Source organism: Musca domestica, unplaced genomic scaffold, assembly GCF_030504385.1.
Source record: "Musca domestica strain aabys unplaced genomic scaffold, Musca_domestica.polishedcontigs.V.1.1 19, whole genome shotgun sequence".
Taxonomy (NCBI): domain Eukaryota; kingdom Metazoa; phylum Arthropoda; class Insecta; order Diptera; family Muscidae; genus Musca; species Musca domestica.
The window spans coordinates 1,620,234-1,638,466 of NW_026712245.1; the positions used below are offsets into that span (position 1 = coordinate 1,620,234).

Sequence of the window (18,233 nt, forward strand, 5' to 3'; positions counted from 1 at the left end):
AACCCAGCCTACGCACCAAGACTGACGCTAGTGCAAAATTTCAGGATTCCAGTTTCAGCCGTTCGTCTCGGCGTTGATTCTGGATCAGTCAGTCGGTTGTTCACTACTCTCTAATATATCATCTCGAGTACCCAATATTGCCCAAACGTGGTACAACATAATAGTTCTTTGCTCTTAAGACAGGCAAGAAAACTGGCATTATTAGCCCATACCTTCTCACTCATCTCCAATTAAATTTCAATATTTGGTTTTTCTAAGAATTTTTCTAAGCCAATGAACCGCTCGTTTTGGTTCCTACTCAAAAAATGAGGTGAAGTCAAAATGTATACAAATATTTCATAACAAGCAGAGGCGTAACCAATGTTGTTTAAACTTGGCACTACTCGTACCATCCCCTCAAAAAATGGATATGTTGAATATTAATAACGCCCATTAAATTTTGAGATCAGTGTTCGATTGTTTTGAAAATATTTCTTCAAATGTTCGCTAATATTTGCCAATCTCTTGGGAAGTCCGCATCGATCCCCTATAGGTATCTCTCTCTCTTTCTCTGTAGTATCCATTACGAACTTCAAATACCAAATTTGAAACAATTCCGGTAAATAATGTTGATAAAATCATCAAAATACCGAATATCGGGAGGTACCTTTTTATGGGTGCTATACGATGACGTGGACCTGCGCAGGACATTTACTGTTTTAGGCTGTAGTATGCTTTATGAACTTCAAATACCAAATTTGAAATAATTCCGGTGAATAATGTCGATAATATCAGCAAAATACCGAATACCGAAAGGTACCTTTTTATGGGTGCTATACGATGACGTGGACCTGCGTAGGACATTTACTGTTTTAGGCTGTAGTATGCTTTATGAACTTTAAATACCAAATTTGAAATAATTCCGGTGAATAATGTCGATAATATCAGCAAAATACCGAATATTGGGAGGTACCATTTTTTAAAGGTGCTATACAAAGACGTACACCAATTTTCTATCATAGGTTATAGTATCCATTACGAACTTCATATAGCAAATTCTAAACAATTGCGGTGAATAATGTCGCTAAAAACATTAAAATACGGAATATCGGAAGGCACCGTTAAATGAGGGCTATACGAGGGCGTCGACCTGCACAGACAATTTTCTGTAAAAGGCTGTAATATCCATTACGAACTTCAAATACCACATTTTAAACATTTTCGGTGAATAATGTAGCTTAAATCACCAAAATAGGATAGGAACGTGGACCTATATGGCCCACTTTCAATACCAAAAGTCCTGCAGACATAATATACATTTGAGTAAAATTTTATCAACCTACTTCAGTTAGTTCGGAAGCTAGAGTAATTTAAACAGACGGACAGACGGGCGGGCATCGACATTGAATTTTATGCTCATCAAGAATATATATACTTTGTGAGGTCTAAAATGTATATTTCGAGGTATTACCAACGGAATGACAAACTTCATACCCTTCATACTATGGTGGAGGGTATAAAAAATCCTGAGGCACATATGAGGCGAGAGGATTTATGTATTTTTTTTAAGTTCAGAAATTTTTAGTAGAAAACATTGGGCCTTTTTTCTCAAACCATGACTCATTCGAGCGAGCTTTGGCACATTAATATATATGTTTGCTTATGAATATATATGTCTGACTTTAACACGATACCAAGATCTCTTAAGAAGAGTTTTTTAAGGACTTCCTTGGCAAAGTTTTCGGAGTTCTTTACATTATTTCTTGCCAAGATTCGTTTATTTCATATTTCTTTATATGGATTTTTAAAAATAAATGTTGAAGGTATTTATAGGTCTTAATGGCCAAATTTTTAGAACTTCTTTTAAAATATAATGGATTTTTAAATAATATTTTTTAAGACTCCTGTAAAAAATCATTGATATTAAAAAATCACTTTTAAAGTACTACCATGAATTTCATACTATTTTAAAATGCCTATCTAAAAATACGAGAAATTTTTATTATTTAAAAAATCCGAAAAATGCTGACTTTTGTATATACCTTGATTAGAAAAACATTTATATTTATATAATTGGTCACATGATAAGGGCAATCCTACTGCCACTCCTTACCACCTTTATAATAAAGTCAATCACAATCTCTGTTTTCCCTTTAGAACTTAAGAATCCCCCACGAAATGCAAGATTAAATTACCCCTTAAAAACCGCCCATTTTTATCACGTAAAACATTAGGCTATTTGCCAATTGATTTCCCACACTTTGTGCGCACTTTTTATCACTTGATTTATTTTAAACTAATTTTCTCGTCTATTTTCTTCGTTCCTTACCTCCCCATAAAATGTTTTATTTATTAACTCATTCTTACCGTTTATTCTCCCCTTTGTATTTCTTTATTTTCAGGCTCGAGTTTATTTATTGTCGGCCGGTTTCTCGCTGGCATTCGGTTCGATGTTTGCCAAGACTTACCGCGTCCATCGCATCTTCACGCGCACCGGCAGTGTGTTCAAGGATAAAATGCTGCAGGATATTCAACTGATTCTGCTGGTGTGTGGCCTGTTGCTGGTCGATGGTCTGGTCGTTACGCTGTGGGTTGTCACCGATCCCATGGAACGGCATTTGCATAATTTAACACTGGAAATCAGCAACGTGGATCGAAGTGTTGTCTATCAGCCTCAGGTAAATATTTCAACAGCTACAAAAGCAGCCGACGAGTGAAGGACAGGAGGAGGAGTCAGGTGACTTTTACATCTTGTCGTATTTATTTAATATCAATAGCAGATTGTAGGTGTTTGCTAGTGATGGTGTTTTTGCTATTGTTGTTATTGTTTCTTCCCCAATGACATTATGTAATTTAGAATTTGCTCTATTGACTTTTGATTCGGGGCGTTGAATGTTGAATTAGGAGCAGCATGTCTCGTGGTTGAAAGTGTGTTTTTGCCGAAATTGTGTAAACAACATTGTATGATACCTATAGGAATGTGTGGGTGAAAATAGGTGTTTAAGTGTTCGTGTGTGTGCGCGCGTGTTTGTGTTGTAATGTATTTTGGCCATTACATGTTTGTCTGTCTCTGTTTGATCCTTTGGGAGTTGAATTTCATTGAATGTCTGTTTACCTTACCCATTTATTTGTTCAGGTGTTGTCCACCTGGCCCAAAGGATGTCCTTTTGACATTTGTCAACGGCGGATGTGTTAATTGAGAAATTTATTTGGGTAATTTCTCAGAGCCGTAAGTTGAGTGAGGGGCTGTTTAGTCTGGATAATGGCCATAAAAATAGTAAGGACGTAAGGATTTACGCAGAGATTGTCAAATAGAAATCGTCAAGTAATTACATTTTGAAGAGGATAAGTGAAGGAATTGTGAAAGAATTTTCAACTAATTGTTTTGTATGGGAATAAGGTTATAAGTCTCCTATGGATATCAAACCTTTTATATCCTGTGTTCTTTAAATATATATTCCTTGTATAGAAAACCATAAAAATATGTCTCTCATAGAAGTTGTTTCCTCCATTTGTAGGAGTCTAATTTACAGATCATTTTAAATGGAATAAAGTTTACAAGTCTAATATATAAAAGGCGTATTTTTGGCCTGCTATGGGACCATTAATTAATCGTACTTTCATAAATATACAAGACCTTTCATAGAGCTTATATAAACTGACGTCCTGTTTATATATCTTCCAATTGCAGAGTTACTACTAAATAGCTCACATAAATATAAGACCTTTGATAGGTATACCTTCTTAATGTACCTCATGATTTTTTTATGGCTAAAAGAAGGTCTGAAGGTATTTTATAGATAGAAAGCCTGTAGTAGACTTTCTATAGGTTTTTATACCCTCCACCATGGTATGTTTGTAACGTTTGTAACTCCTCGAAATACTCATGTCAGACCCAACAAACTCTATATATTCTTGATCAGCATAAAATTCTATGTCGATTTTGCGATATCCGTACGTCTGTGGAAAGCACTCTAGCTTCCGAACGAAATGAAGTAGATTGATAAATCGTTACTCAAATTTATAGTATATCTGCAGGACTTTTGGTATTGGAAATGGGCCATATATATCCAGGTTTTAGTATAACCCCCATATAACGGTACCTCCCGATATTCGGTACTTTGACGATTTTAGCGACATTATTCACCGGAATTGTTTCAAATTTGTTTTTTGAAGTTCGTAATGGAGGTCCACATCTTCGTATATCCCACTTATAACGGTATTTCCCGATATTCGGTACTTTAAATTTTTATTTTATACCGATTTTTATACCCTACACCACAAGGTGGTCAGGGTATTATATCTTTGTGCATTTGTTTGTAACAGGCAAAAGGAAACGAGATAGACCAATAGTTCCTTTTGATGATCTGCATACAATCATATTCTGAGTCGATTTATGCATGTCCGTCTGTCCGTCCGTCTGTCCATGTATTTTTGTAAACAAAGTACAGTTCGCAATTATTGCCCTATCCAGATGAAATTTTGCACAAATCATTTGTTTGGCCCAAGGAATTGGCCCTATTGAAATTGGAGATAATCGGTCAAAATTTAGATATAGCTCCCATATATATCTTCGTCCGATTTGCCATTTATTGTGCACCACACGGTAATATCAGCCCGAATAGTATGGAATTTTGCACATACAACAAAATTAGGCCTGAAAATAAGTATGGCAAATTGGATCGAAATCGGTTCAGATATAGCTATAGCTCCCATATATATTGTTCATCCGATTTGTTATTTTTGTCCTTCACAGCCGTAATATGCACTCTGTAACAACAATATTTGGGGAAATATATCAAATGCAGCTCAGAAATACCGTTGCTAAATTTTATCGAGATCGGTTCAGATTTGGATATAGCTCCCATATATAACTTCGTCCGATTTACCTTTTATTGTACACCAAACGTCTAATATTTGCCCAAATGGGATGAAATTCGGCACTTATGACCGAATTGAGTCTAGAAGCTAGTATGTCAAATTTGGTGAAAATCGGTTCATATATAGCTATAGATCCCATATATATTGATCATCCGTATTACAGAAAATTGTCTGTGCAGGTCAACGTCTTCGTATAGCCCCGTATAACAGTATCTCCCGATATTCGGTACTTTGAATTTTCACCGAATTTTTTAAGTTTCGCATTTCGCACGTCGTCGTATTGACCCTAATATAAGGGCTACATTCGGTATTTTTAAGATTTTTATAGATTTTTTAACGAATTTTATTTATTTATTTATTTATTTATTTATTTATTTATTTTTTTTTTTTTTTGAAAATTGCCAAATTTCGTTCCAAATGGTGGAGGGCGCTCAAAGTTCGGCCCAGCCGAACACACAGCTTTTTTACTTGTTTCATTGTAGTAAAGTTTATAAGTAGTTCCAAGATTCCTGTAATATAGGCGACTCCTTCTTTTTTAAGCCAAATCTATTGGAAACCAATAAATAATGACTAGATTTGGCCGAGGGCGATCATTTGATACCCTATAGCAATTAATTAGCATTAAAGTTTTTATATGTCTGATACAGGTTGATAAGAATGAACGAATTTTTCATGATATTGGATACATAATAGGACTTATTAAGGTCTGACCAAACCCATTTCAACGAACCCATATGTAAACTCTGGAAATCTGCAGTGACCTCAATATTAAATTACAGAACTTCAGATCCCTTCACCCAAAACCTAATTTAGAACTATATAGTATTTTCGTACAATTTTAGAACACATTTGAATTCCACCTCCACATCTCAACACCAGATACCAATAGAGACCTCAATATCAAATTTAGAGATTCCACCTCTATCCCTTCACCCAATACTCAATCTAGCACCACTTTATATTCATATCTCAAAAAATCCACATCTCTCAAACACAGACATCAACAATGATCCCAATTTAGACACATTTCAAAAACCACCTTCACATATCTACCATACTTTCGAACCTCGATTCCCCTACCAAATTTCAGAAGTTTAGTAACATTTTCGAACTTTTCGTAAACTTAAAGCTGGAATTTCCAATAACCCTTTGTTGCATATATCCTGCACTCCATCAGTGACTCTCATTCCAAATTTCAGAATTCTAGCTCCATTGGTTCATTATAATTCTAATGTCTACCAAATTTAGTACCTTTTCGTACACAAAAACACGAATTCCTAAAACTGCCTACATACCCTACACTCCCACGGTAATCCTTAGAAACTTAGATCGAGTTCGAAGATGGTTAATATCGGTCCTCTCTTTCTGGCAAAAGGTCGCAATTTTCAAACAAAATATTTTAGAAAATATATATTAAAATCCTGATACTTGCATCAGTTCTAAGTCTGGTGCGAAAATGGACTATATCGGTCCAAATGAAGTACCTCCCCCACAAAGGGTCAAAATTTTGGATAGTTATAACTCTTATAAAATGCGATGTAACAGTCCGATTGTTTTCAAATTACACACATCACAATACTTTTATTACTTCAAGGTCTGGTATAAAGATGGAATATATCGGTCCCCTCCTTCTGGTATCTCCCCCACAAAAGGTCAAAATTTTAAATATCCATGAAGCTCATAAATTAACGAAATTAATATCTGATTCCTTTCAGACTTGGCACGTCTCAAAATTTCAATCAACACAAGATCTGTTATAAAGATGGTAGAGATAGGACCACCCCTTCTGGTACCACAAGTGGGCCAACGTTTCGAATAACCAAAACGATTATTAAATCCTAAATAAGCATCGGGTTCTCTTCATATTTCACACATCCCACCATATTTATTCTACTAACACAAGATCTGATGTGAAGATGTGATATATCCGGGCACTGCTTCTGGCACCTCCCCCACAAAAATCCTTGAAGCTTATAAAACGCGTAATTAACATCCGATTCCATCCAGACTTGGCATATCTCAATATTTCTATCAACACAAGGTCTGTTATAAAGGTGGTAGAGATCGGACCATTTCTTCTGGTATCTCCCACACAAAGAGTCAAAATTTTGAATAACCAAAACGATCATAAAATCCGAAATAAGCAACATATTCTCTTCATATTTCACTCATGCCATTATTTCCACTTACAAAAGATCTATTGTGACGATGGGATATATAGGTCCGCACCTTCTGGTACCTCTCCCACAAAGCTGACATTTTTGAATATCCATGAAGCTCAAAACAACGAAATTAACATCCGATTCCATTCAAGACTTGGTATAACTCAATATTTCCGTCAACACAAGATCTGTTATAAAAATGTTAAAGATCGGAACATTTCTTCTCGTACCTTCCCAACAAATAGTCAAAATTTTCAATAACCAAAACGGTCATAAAATCGGGAAAAAATATCCGGTTCCCAACAAATTTCACACACAAATTTCAAAAGGGGATGTATTGGCGCACTCCGGTTTTGGAAAACAAAACGCCCATAAAAAGCGAAATAACCATACAACTCTCTTCAAATTTCACACATCCAAACATTTCACAATTCCAGAGGTTCACAATTTTTATAATACATTTATCGGTCATAACTTGCGGAACAAGTCGGCGATTCTATACAATATTGTGCAATTTGATAAATTAAATATTCATATCATTTATCTGGCTAAGGAAAATATTTAGATTTAGCAAAATATATCTAAATATTTCCCTTGGCCAGAAATATGATATAAATATGTAATAATCAAATTGGACAATATTGGTCAAGTGCTTCGGAAGCTCCCCCATAAATGGTCAATAGTTAGAAAAATTATAACTCAAGGCAGGGGGGGGGGGGTATACATCTCTCAGCAAAACTGACATATACTATTTAACGTGTTATGACTCAAATTGAATCGTTGTTAGTCGTTTTCAATAGCTCCTGCAAACCATTATCTTCTATATCAACCAGCAAACACCAGTTTCACTTTAAACGTGGCTCTAATGCATTAATTTTTTACCTAAACTTTAAAATTCCCACAAAATGTTATGGATGTCTGAAAAAAAATCCTAAAGTCTTTAAGAATTCCCATTTGAATTAATTTCTACTCTCCGAGCAATTTGACATTTATACAGTTTCCAGCTTTGCCAAGTATTCACATTATTATCAATTTCTGAAAAAAAAAACCAAAACAAAACTTTAAGTCTTTAAAAATGATTTGGACGAACTTGTGGCTTATGTTCCCAAATGGGAAGAAACGCAACAAAAACAACAACAACCGTAAAACTCAACCCCTCCTCATAAGAAGATACACTAACACACTCATGCAATAACTTTACGCTTTATGGTTTTCCTTTTTCTTTTATTTGTTTTCTTCTTCTTCACCTTTCGTTTTATGGCAACACTTGTGACCTGCCTCAAACAAAAAACAACAACAAAAACAAAACTGAATCCAAGGTGGAAGTCTGTCGTTCCCAGCACACCCAGACATGGCTGGGTGCCCTCTACAGCTACAAAGGTCTGCTGCTGGTCGTGGGCGTCTACATGGCCTGGGAGACGCGGCATGTGAAAATCCCCGCTCTCAACGATTCGCAGTACATTGGAGTGTCGGTGTATAGTGTCGTCATAACCAGTGGCATTGTTGTGGTCCTGGCCAATCTCATCTCGGAACGTGTTACATTGGCTTTTATAACGATAACGGCATTAATATTAACCTCAACGACGGCCACTTTGTGTTTGCTTTTCATACCCAAGCTGCATGATATATGGGCCAGAAGTAAGTTCAGTAGATCTAGGAAATGCAAGAAAAAAATAAAAAATGAAAAAAATGCAAGAAATAAACGAAAGTATTAGCTGCTCAAGTAGACGAAGAAGAAAGTGCAATAAGCAGGCATAGACATGTTTAAGTTGTTTATAATTTGTTAAAAATTTAATGTAATACCCAGTCTTGCTTAGGCTTTCGCAATTGTCAGACGTGCAAACTAACTATCGCTCTCTAGAAGTTGCTTACTCGTTAATAAAAAAATTCCAAAACGAAATCTGTCCCATTGCTTGGATGATGAAGTCGGCATGTCTTCATGTAAAATTCCTAAAACTGGGACCAGACGAAACCGGTGGACTCCCTTACAACTCTTAGACAATGATGATGACAATTCAATAACTGACATGGACAGTGAACAGCCCCAAAGCGGCCAAAATAATAAAATTTCACCCATTAAAGTTTTAACTAAAAACAGTGATATTATTATCAACTTGCTTAATGATAGAAAGATTGATGATTTCTTAGTTAAAAAATATCAATTGGTTTAAAAATTTTGTGTAATACAATAACAACATATAACAAAGTGATTGCGGTTTTGCAGGAAAAAAACTATCAATACTTCACACATGATCACAAAAACAACAAACCATTTAAAGTTGTCATTCACAGACTAGATAATAAAACAAGCACAGAAGTTAAAAATGAGTTAATCTCTCTCGGACTAAAGTGCATTGACGTTAAAGAAGTGAAACGTACTTATGAAAAATATGTTGATACTCTTTACATTGTCCACCTTGAAAGAGGCAGTGTGAAACTACATGAATTGAGAAAAAATATTCGATCTCTTTTCAAAATTATTATTACATGGGACTACCAAAGGCGTATTAAAAACAAAACGGTTCAATGTCGAAAATGTCAAATGCATGGACATGGAGAGAAAGGTTGTCATGTTGCCATTCTATGTTCGAACTGTGCTGGAAATCACCTCACTTCTGAGTGTCAAACACCAAATAAAATCAAGTGTGCCAATTGCGGTAAAAATCATAAGTCCACTGATGCTTCATGCCCAAACAGAATTATGTACCTAGAAATGAAACAGAAACTAACTTTAAAAACTCACCACAGTAAGAGAAAGAGCATTGAGTTCAACACTAACAATGAGAACTTTCCGCCACTATGCAAGTCTGCTAATAAACCTGTTGTTGTAAACAACTGGAAACATGTCAACAACAGTGATGCCTCTTCACATAATCAATTTCCCGTTGCGGCTGGCAGTACTCTATTCTCTGAGCAAGAATTTTTGCAATTGACATCTGAAATGATCTCCAAACTTGGTTCCTGCACTACCAGAGAACAACAATTTAATGTAGTAGCTGAACTAGCCTTTAAATTTGTTTACAATAATAGTCATAAATGAATTATTCTAACTTAAATATAATATTTTGAAACTCTAGAAGTATCCGAAACAAAATCGTTGAATTAACACATTTTATAGTTTCTAACCATGTTGATATTTGTTGTTTATCAGAGACTTGGTTGAATGAGAGTGACGGTTTCAATATTCCCAACTACAAATATGTTAGAAAAGACAGAGTTGGGCAAACTGGCGGAGGTGTGGCCATAATCATTAAAAATAATATTGAGTATAAAATTGTCCAAAGTATACCAACCCAAATAATTGAAAACACAGGAATAGAATTAAAGCTAAATGATTCTCAATCGATTAAGTTGTATAGCATATACTTTCCTGGAGGTGTGAATAGTAGTACACTCCGCAGCTTATTTAAATCCGATTTACGTAAAATCTTAAACACCGACGGTAATTATATTTTCTGTGGCGATTTGAATTCTAGACACCGTAATTGGAATTGCCTTCGTTCAAATACCTGGGGTAATATTCTTAATGATTTAAATCCACTTTACCCTTTTACCATTTTATTTCCGAATTGTCCAACCTATATCCCTGCTTCCTCAACGTGTAATCCATCAACTCTAGATTTAATTCTAACTAACATTCCTCTTCTTTTAACAAATCCTCACGTCATTAATGATCTCTCATCCGATCACCTTCCCGTTCAATTTAAACTTTCTGGTAATCCCTCCCGGTCTTGCACTTACAAGTTCAATTTTTCTTCTGCCGATTGGAGTGCATATAAGCAGTTTGTTAATTTGAAGTTTCAACACACTAACTTACAGTTTGATATACCTGCAGACATCGATGATCACGTTGACTTCTTCACAAGCACATTGTTAGAGGCAGTTAGACGATCTGTTCCTCTTTTTTCTCTCAAAACCAAGTACTGTAAACTTCCTAATTATATTCTTAACCTTATAAAAATAAAAAATAAGTTTCGCAGAGACTGGATTCGGTATCGCCAAATTGTTGATCACAATGCAATGACTAAGTATAGTTTGATTATCCGTAATGAAATACACAAATATAGAAATTTAGAATGGAATAAAATGTTGCAACATTTGGATAAAGGTTCGAAGCCGTTTTGGAATGTATCCAAAATGTTAAGGAAGAAGTCTCGTTGTTGTCATAGTTTAATTTCTGGAGACCAAGTCTTAATAACAGATATTGACAAAGCCAATGCTTTTGCTAAGACGTTTAGTGAAAATCACACAATATCTGACAATATTGGTATACCACAACACATTGAGAATGTAAATGAAACTGTTGAAATGTTAGGAAATATGGATATTGTTACTCCTAGTTCCGAATTTATTACAACTAGTGAAGTTGAATACATTATACGTAACCTTCAAAAAAGAAAAGCTTGTGGTTTGGACGAAGTCAATAATGAAATGCTAAAACATTTAACCGGGAACGCATTAGCATATCTAAGTAATATATTTAACGCATGCCTTAGATTTCAATATTTTCCAATTACTTGGAAAACTGCAAAAGTCATCCCAATTGCTAAACCAGGTAAACCTAATAATAAACCTGAAAATTATAGACCTATTAGCCTACTAAGCACGCTTGGAAAAATATTGGAGAAGATTATTAAAAAAAGATTTCAGAATTTGTCCATGAAAATAAAATTCTCCCTAATGAACAATTTGGTTTCAGAGACGGGCACTCTACAATACATCAAGTGAAACGTTTATGCAATGACATTCGTATTGGCTTAAATGGTGGGCTGTCTACAGCTTTAGTTTTATTCGACATAGAGAAAGCGTTCGATACAGTATGGCATCGAGGCTTAGTCTATAAACTTATGATTTTTCATTTTCCATCTTACCTCATAAAAATTATTGAACAATTCCTAAGCGGTCGACATTTTTGTGTTTCAGTTAACAATTCTTTTCAGACTTAATGCCTATTCATGCTGGAGTACCGCAGGGATCCGTTTTGGGACCAATACTATACAATTTATATTGTTCAGATATGCCGTCTCTTAGTCCATGTAAATTCGCTTTATATGCCGATGATATTGGAATCTATTATACCGGTCTACTAAGTCATAATATATTAAGCAATGTGCAACATTCAATTGATATATTATGTGACTATTACTTAAAATGGAGAATTAAATTGAATTATACCAAAACACAGTCAATATTTTTCACAAAAAGAAGAAAATCTTGTTTCGTACCCAACAATAACCTTGTTTTAGGAAACGACAATATAACATGGTTAGACAATGTAAAATACCTTGGCATTTGGCTCGATAAAAAACTAACTTTTAAATATCATATAGATCATGTTTTAAATAGGGTTAATATGTACAAACAAATTCTCTATCCATTAATTAATAGGAATTCATTGCTAAGTAATGATAATAAAATCTTAATCTTTAAGGTAATTTTTCAATCCATCATCCTCTATGGTTGCCCAATATGGGGACATTGTGTAAAGTCACATATTAAACGATTGCAAATTGCACAGAATAAAATTCTTAAGATGGCATTAAAACTACCTTGGGATTTCCCGACGGATTGGCTTTACTCTATAAGTAGTGTAAATACGGTTCTATGTTGCATTGAGCAACATATTAGTAGATTCAAAGCCAATTGCTTATTTTCTGAAAATCCTCTGATTTTAGGTATTTACCTAGATAACTAAAATTACATTTATTTGTGTAGATATTATTTTTGTATAGAAGGTTTTTGCTTATAGTTTTCCTCCAGACACTTTATGATTTATTACTATGTAAATGAATTATTTAAATGTTTTATTATATAATGCTTTAGATATAAGGCCTTGCCACATCTGTGCAATGATTTATAGAAACTAAGATGAATTGTAAATATTAACTATTTTTAATAAAGAAAGAAAGAAAGAAAGAAAGAATTAATGTAATACCTAACTGAGCTTCTCCTTTTCTTCATTCTTTCTTTATTATTTTTTTTATTTCCATTTATTCTTGTTGTTGTTGATCCCACACAAGCAGATGATGTTGTTGATCCGGTAATCTCAAGTATGGGCTTAAAAATGGAATGCAATACACGTCGTTTTGTTCTGGATGATCGCCGTGAGTTGCAGTATCGTGTGGAGGTGCAGAATCGTGTGTACAAAAAAGAAATCGCAAGTTTGGATGCTGAAATCCGTAAGCTGGAGAGAATGTTGGAATCGGGGACGGCTTCAACGACCACTTCATCATCGGCCTCTATATTTGCTGCACTGAAGGTAAGGAAATACTTTTTCTAAAAAAAAGGTTATATATTTTGACAAAATACACCTGGCCCAAATAACCTATTACAAGGTAATGTTAATAAACAACCTTTTCACCTGTTTGCCAAATAATGATTGTCGTGAGTTTTAGATGCAGATAAAAAGAATTAAAGCAAACCTTAATATGTCCTTATAAAAATGAAACAAGTTCAAAGTATCTCTCGGTTTAGCCGACAGATGTATTCTCTCAGCTAATGTTCGAGTATTAAAATATATTTTGACTTGTGTCATGATTGTTCAAATTGTTGACCTTCTATGCAGTGGGTTCTGAAGTAATGGGCTAATATTGTTCATTTTGTATTCAAAATTTTGACCTTTTGTGGGAGAGTTACCAGAAGGACTGTACCGAGATATTCCATCTTGACACCAGAACTTGGGTTGATAAAAATATTGGGATGTGTGAAATTTGAAGACAAACCTACTGTTACATCACATTTTATAAAGGTTATAAGTATTCAAAATTGTTAGGCTTTGTGGGGGAGACACTTGACGGAGTGGACCGACATTATCCATTTTTGCACCTGACCTAGAACTGACACAAAATCAGGATTTGCGAAGTTGGAGCAAAATCGGATTATTGCTACTCTTTCTGTGCAGAAAATATTTTTTGTTTTTTTTTTTAATTTCGACCTTTTGCGGGGGAGTAACCAGGAGGAGTGGACCGATGTATTCCATATTGGTACCAGACCTTGTGTTAATAAAAATATTGGAATGTGTGACGACAATCGGACTCTTACATCAAATTTTATAAGAGGTGTAATTATTCAAAATTTTGACCGTTTGTGGGGAGGTACTTAATGGAGTGGACCGATATTGTCCATTTTCGCAAAAATCAGAATCGGATTATACTTTCTCTTTCTGTGCAGAAAATATATATTTTTTTAAAATTTCGACCTTTTGTGGGGGAGGTACCAGAAGGACCGGTCCGGTGTATTCCTTCTTTATTCCAGACCTTGGGTTGATAAAAATATTGGGATGTGTGAAATTTGAAGGCAATCGGACCCTCACATCAAAATTTATAAATTTTTTATAACTTGATGGAGTGGGCCGATATTGTTTATGTTCGCACCTGACCTGCCATTGATGCAAATATTAGGATATGCAAAGTTGGAGCAACATCTGATTATCGTTTATCTTTCTGTGCAGTAAATTATTTTCTTTGAACATATTGACATTTTGTGGGCGAGGTACCAGAAGGAATTATCCGATATTGCACATCTCCGAACTCTATCTAAGTTTGACAAAAATATTACGATGTACCAAATTTGGATCAAATCGGATACTCCGTTCGAGAGTTATCGTGCACACCAGCCAGCCAGCCATCCAGACAGACAGACAGACGGAGGGACGGATATCGCTAGATCGACTCCAAATGTCCTGAAACGGATTTGGCCCGAAAAGACCTTAGGTTTAAAACCGTTATTTCGATGAGGCACGTTTTGGCCGTATCATATGATATATGCTCTCTTTAGCTGAGGATATAAGATTAAGAATCCAATGGTGTCGGTGCCAAAAAGAACGCACTCGACGCCTTCCATTGTGAACTTAATGATGAGAAGTGTTCTTATACTGTTTTATATCTTTCCTTTACTATTTTTTCTGGAAAAGGAAAAAATGTTAGGTACGCATTTTCAAAACAATCTTAAACTCAAGCAGCAAAAGAGACCTGATTATATCAAATTGCAGAATCTCAGCTCCGAAATTTCCCCCAAATCCTAATTGTTCCAAATTAAGTACTATTTAGTACACATAAGTGCGATTTTCCATACCACAATCCTACACTCCTATATTAACCCCGAATCCAAATCCCTTTCGTTTCACCTAAGTACAAGTTGTGCAAAATTTAGTACCATATAGTACAGATAAGTACGAATTTCCAAAACTTCCCACATAAACCAATCCTACACTCCAACAGTAATCTTAATTCCAAATTTAAGGATTCCAGCTCTATCGGATCACCTAAATCCAATTTATACATGTATAAATAAATTTCAAAAAACGAAACCCTGACAGTAATCGTTTTTATAATTTTCAGGATACCAGCTGCTCTGGTTCACCCAAATCCAAATTGTACAAAATTTTGTACCGTTTAGTGCGCTTAAGTACAATTTTTCATAGATACCTTCATCATACAGTACAATAGAAATCTTATTTCCCAATTTCAGGATTTCAACTCTACCGGTTCACCCAAATTTTAAATTGTACCAAATTTAGTACATATAAGTACGAATTTCCAAAACTACCTACCTTCCTCAGCCTAGAATGCAATGATAATTTCTATATTTAAGATTTCCAGCTCTTTCGGTTCACCCAAATCGAAATTGTATCCAATTTCGTACCATTTAGTACTTTTCGTGCACATAAGTAAACATTTCGAAAACTTCCTCCATATCCCAACAATACACTCCGCCAGTAATGTTAAGTTCAAATTTCAGGATTCCATCTCTGTCGTTTTCTCCAAACTCAAATTGAACTAAATTTAGTACAGTTAAGTACTTTTCGTATACATGAGAAAACAATTCCAAATCTACCTCCTTACATCGACTCTACCCGAAATCGACTCTACTACGAAATAGTAGGGAATGTAGTACATTTTGAGTACATTTCGTATACTTAGAGTGCGAATTTCCAAAAACCCTTTTATACATCTATCATACACTCCATCAAATTTACGATTTCTAGCTCTACTGCTTCCTCAGATACCATATTTAGTTCCTTTTAATAGTTTTCGGACCATTCTAATACGAATTTCCAAAAACCCTTATCTGACCCCTTCGGACCCTCACGAAAAATTTCAAGATTCTAGCTCCAGATGTTTCGTCTGGACATTGATGAATCGTTAAGTCAGTCAGTCAATCGACTTTACTCTTTTAGAGAAATCAACATTCACTCCATCCATCAAATCCAATTCTTATTTATATTCCCATGAAAGGTCTATATCCCAAATACATACATTTTTTAGAAGAAGGTCGAATTTTCGAAATAATCCCGCACTATCGTTCCGCTTAAAACAATTGCAAGGCTTAGAACCTTTAGCACCTTTTTAATAGCTTTAGTATTTCATACTGTAGGCCAACTTACTACATTGGAGCATTAGTAGTTATAGTAGAGAATTTAGTACCCTCTGGTACAATTCGGTACCCTCCTAGCCCAATTTTCCACCATTTGCGACATATTTTACCATTACACATTAATGCAATTTAGTATTTCGAGTACTACGAGACAATATTTAGTACCTTTTAGTACCACATTTTTGATTTGATATTTCAAATTCCTATTTACTCAAATTTTACTTCCCCTTCTCCCTCTTTTTTTACAGCCCGAGGTGACGATAACCAGCGACACATCATCCCACCTGCCGCCACCGAGTCATGGCGGCAAATCGCGTACACCCAGCATATCAGGTATTTTACCAAACCTATTACTCTCCGTACTGCCGCCTGTTATACCGCGAGCCAGTTGGCCATCAGCTGAGTACATGCAAATACCGATGCGTAAATCGGTGACATTTGCCTCACAACCCCACCTCGAGGATCGTACCATAGCTGGGTCGTGTCTACCGGCACAGGATCTGCTCAATTTACGATTGGCCCATCAGCATGCCACCGAAACGAAAACGGGTATCATAAATCGTATACGAGGCATATTCACCCGAACTCAGTCGAGTAACAAGGGCTCAATCGCCAGTTTGGCAGATCAGAAAGGTATTAAGGCGGCCCTAATGACCCATGTGGGTCTCTTCTCAAGACTCATACCATCATCGCAGACCGCATCGTGTAATGCCATCTATGCGGAACGTAAAAAATCGGACATAGATTTAGTCCATACGGCGGGTGAAAATCTCAAGCCCCTCAAACGAAAATCGATAGCAAAAAGTGGTACCCATTTGGATGTAACCTTTGCCGATCCCACATTTTTACCCATACCCAGCATATCAGCTGAAACTGTAGATATTTCTCATGCGCCACAATCATCGTCATCTGTCGCCATCACCACCACCCAACAACTGTTCTCTGTACCCATTATCGAAGTAGAAAATAAGTATATTTTGGAACCTGAAACTAAAGTTAACTTTCAATTGCCCGCCAATCGAAGGCCTTCCATAGCCCAACTGCAGCCCACATTGAGGGAGCGTGTCAAGGGCTCGCCACGTTTTCCCCATCGTGTTCTACCCATAACAAGTAGTTTGGGGGCACTCGAAGAAACGGGAGACAGTCAGAGACCGAAACCTGGAGGACGCATGAATTTAAAACGTGCCTCCATTGTTGGCAATTGGAAATCTATGGAAGTCCCCTCTAGCACCCGCTTTGCATCGTTGACTGATTCCAGAGATGATGTCTGGAAACAGGACTGTATAACGGTTGAAATTAATCAAAAGGATAAGGAGGATATAATAACGGTGGAAATTACCCATGTCAGTGATGATGATTGAGTTTGATATTCGAGGTAATTGTTGTTGAATGGAGGGTAGACTATATACTATATATATTTTGGTGTAATTCTCTGTATGTTTTTAGATATTCTTTTTGAAAATAATGTGTGTATCCTGAGGGTATATATTCCATTTTTTCAGTACTTTCACCTTAGGTTTTTATAGTGCACACTTGCTTTCTCGCCTTATTTTGATAGCAACACATCCCACCTTGTAGATACAAGTTAGATGGTTTAAAAAAAAGAGGATTTAATTTTTCTCCGTTCTTCAACCTCTTAAAGGATTCTGGGAGCCTTAAATGGAGATTTTCAAAATTGATTTGAACTCAACGACATTTTTCTGATCAATATTCTTTTCGAATGATCTCTTTTCGACTTCAAGAAAAAATCATAGAAACATCAGGCGATTTTGTGTAACCTAAATTAAGAACTGACTTTCAAAGAAATAAAAAATATTGATAGAATGAATATATATC

General features: G+C 35.5%; 1 protein-coding gene across 1 annotated transcript in view; it reads left to right on the plus strand.

The window, feature by feature from the left end:
• Positions 1-17,983, plus strand: part of LOC101894227 (gamma-aminobutyric acid type B receptor subunit 2) — a 58,004-nt gene extending 40,021 nt beyond the window's left edge. Inside the window, exons 7-10 of the mRNA XM_059121119.1 lie at positions 2,382-2,657; positions 8,342-8,660; positions 13,046-13,265; positions 16,705-17,983. Of these exons, the coding sequence (XP_058977102.1) occupies positions 2,382-2,657; positions 8,342-8,660; positions 13,046-13,265; positions 16,705-17,758 (1,869 nt within the window). The 3' untranslated portion in view covers positions 17,759-17,983. The remainder of the gene's footprint in view (positions 1-2,381; positions 2,658-8,341; positions 8,661-13,045; positions 13,266-16,704) is intronic.
• The last annotated feature ends 250 nt before the right edge of the window (positions 17,984-18,233 follow it).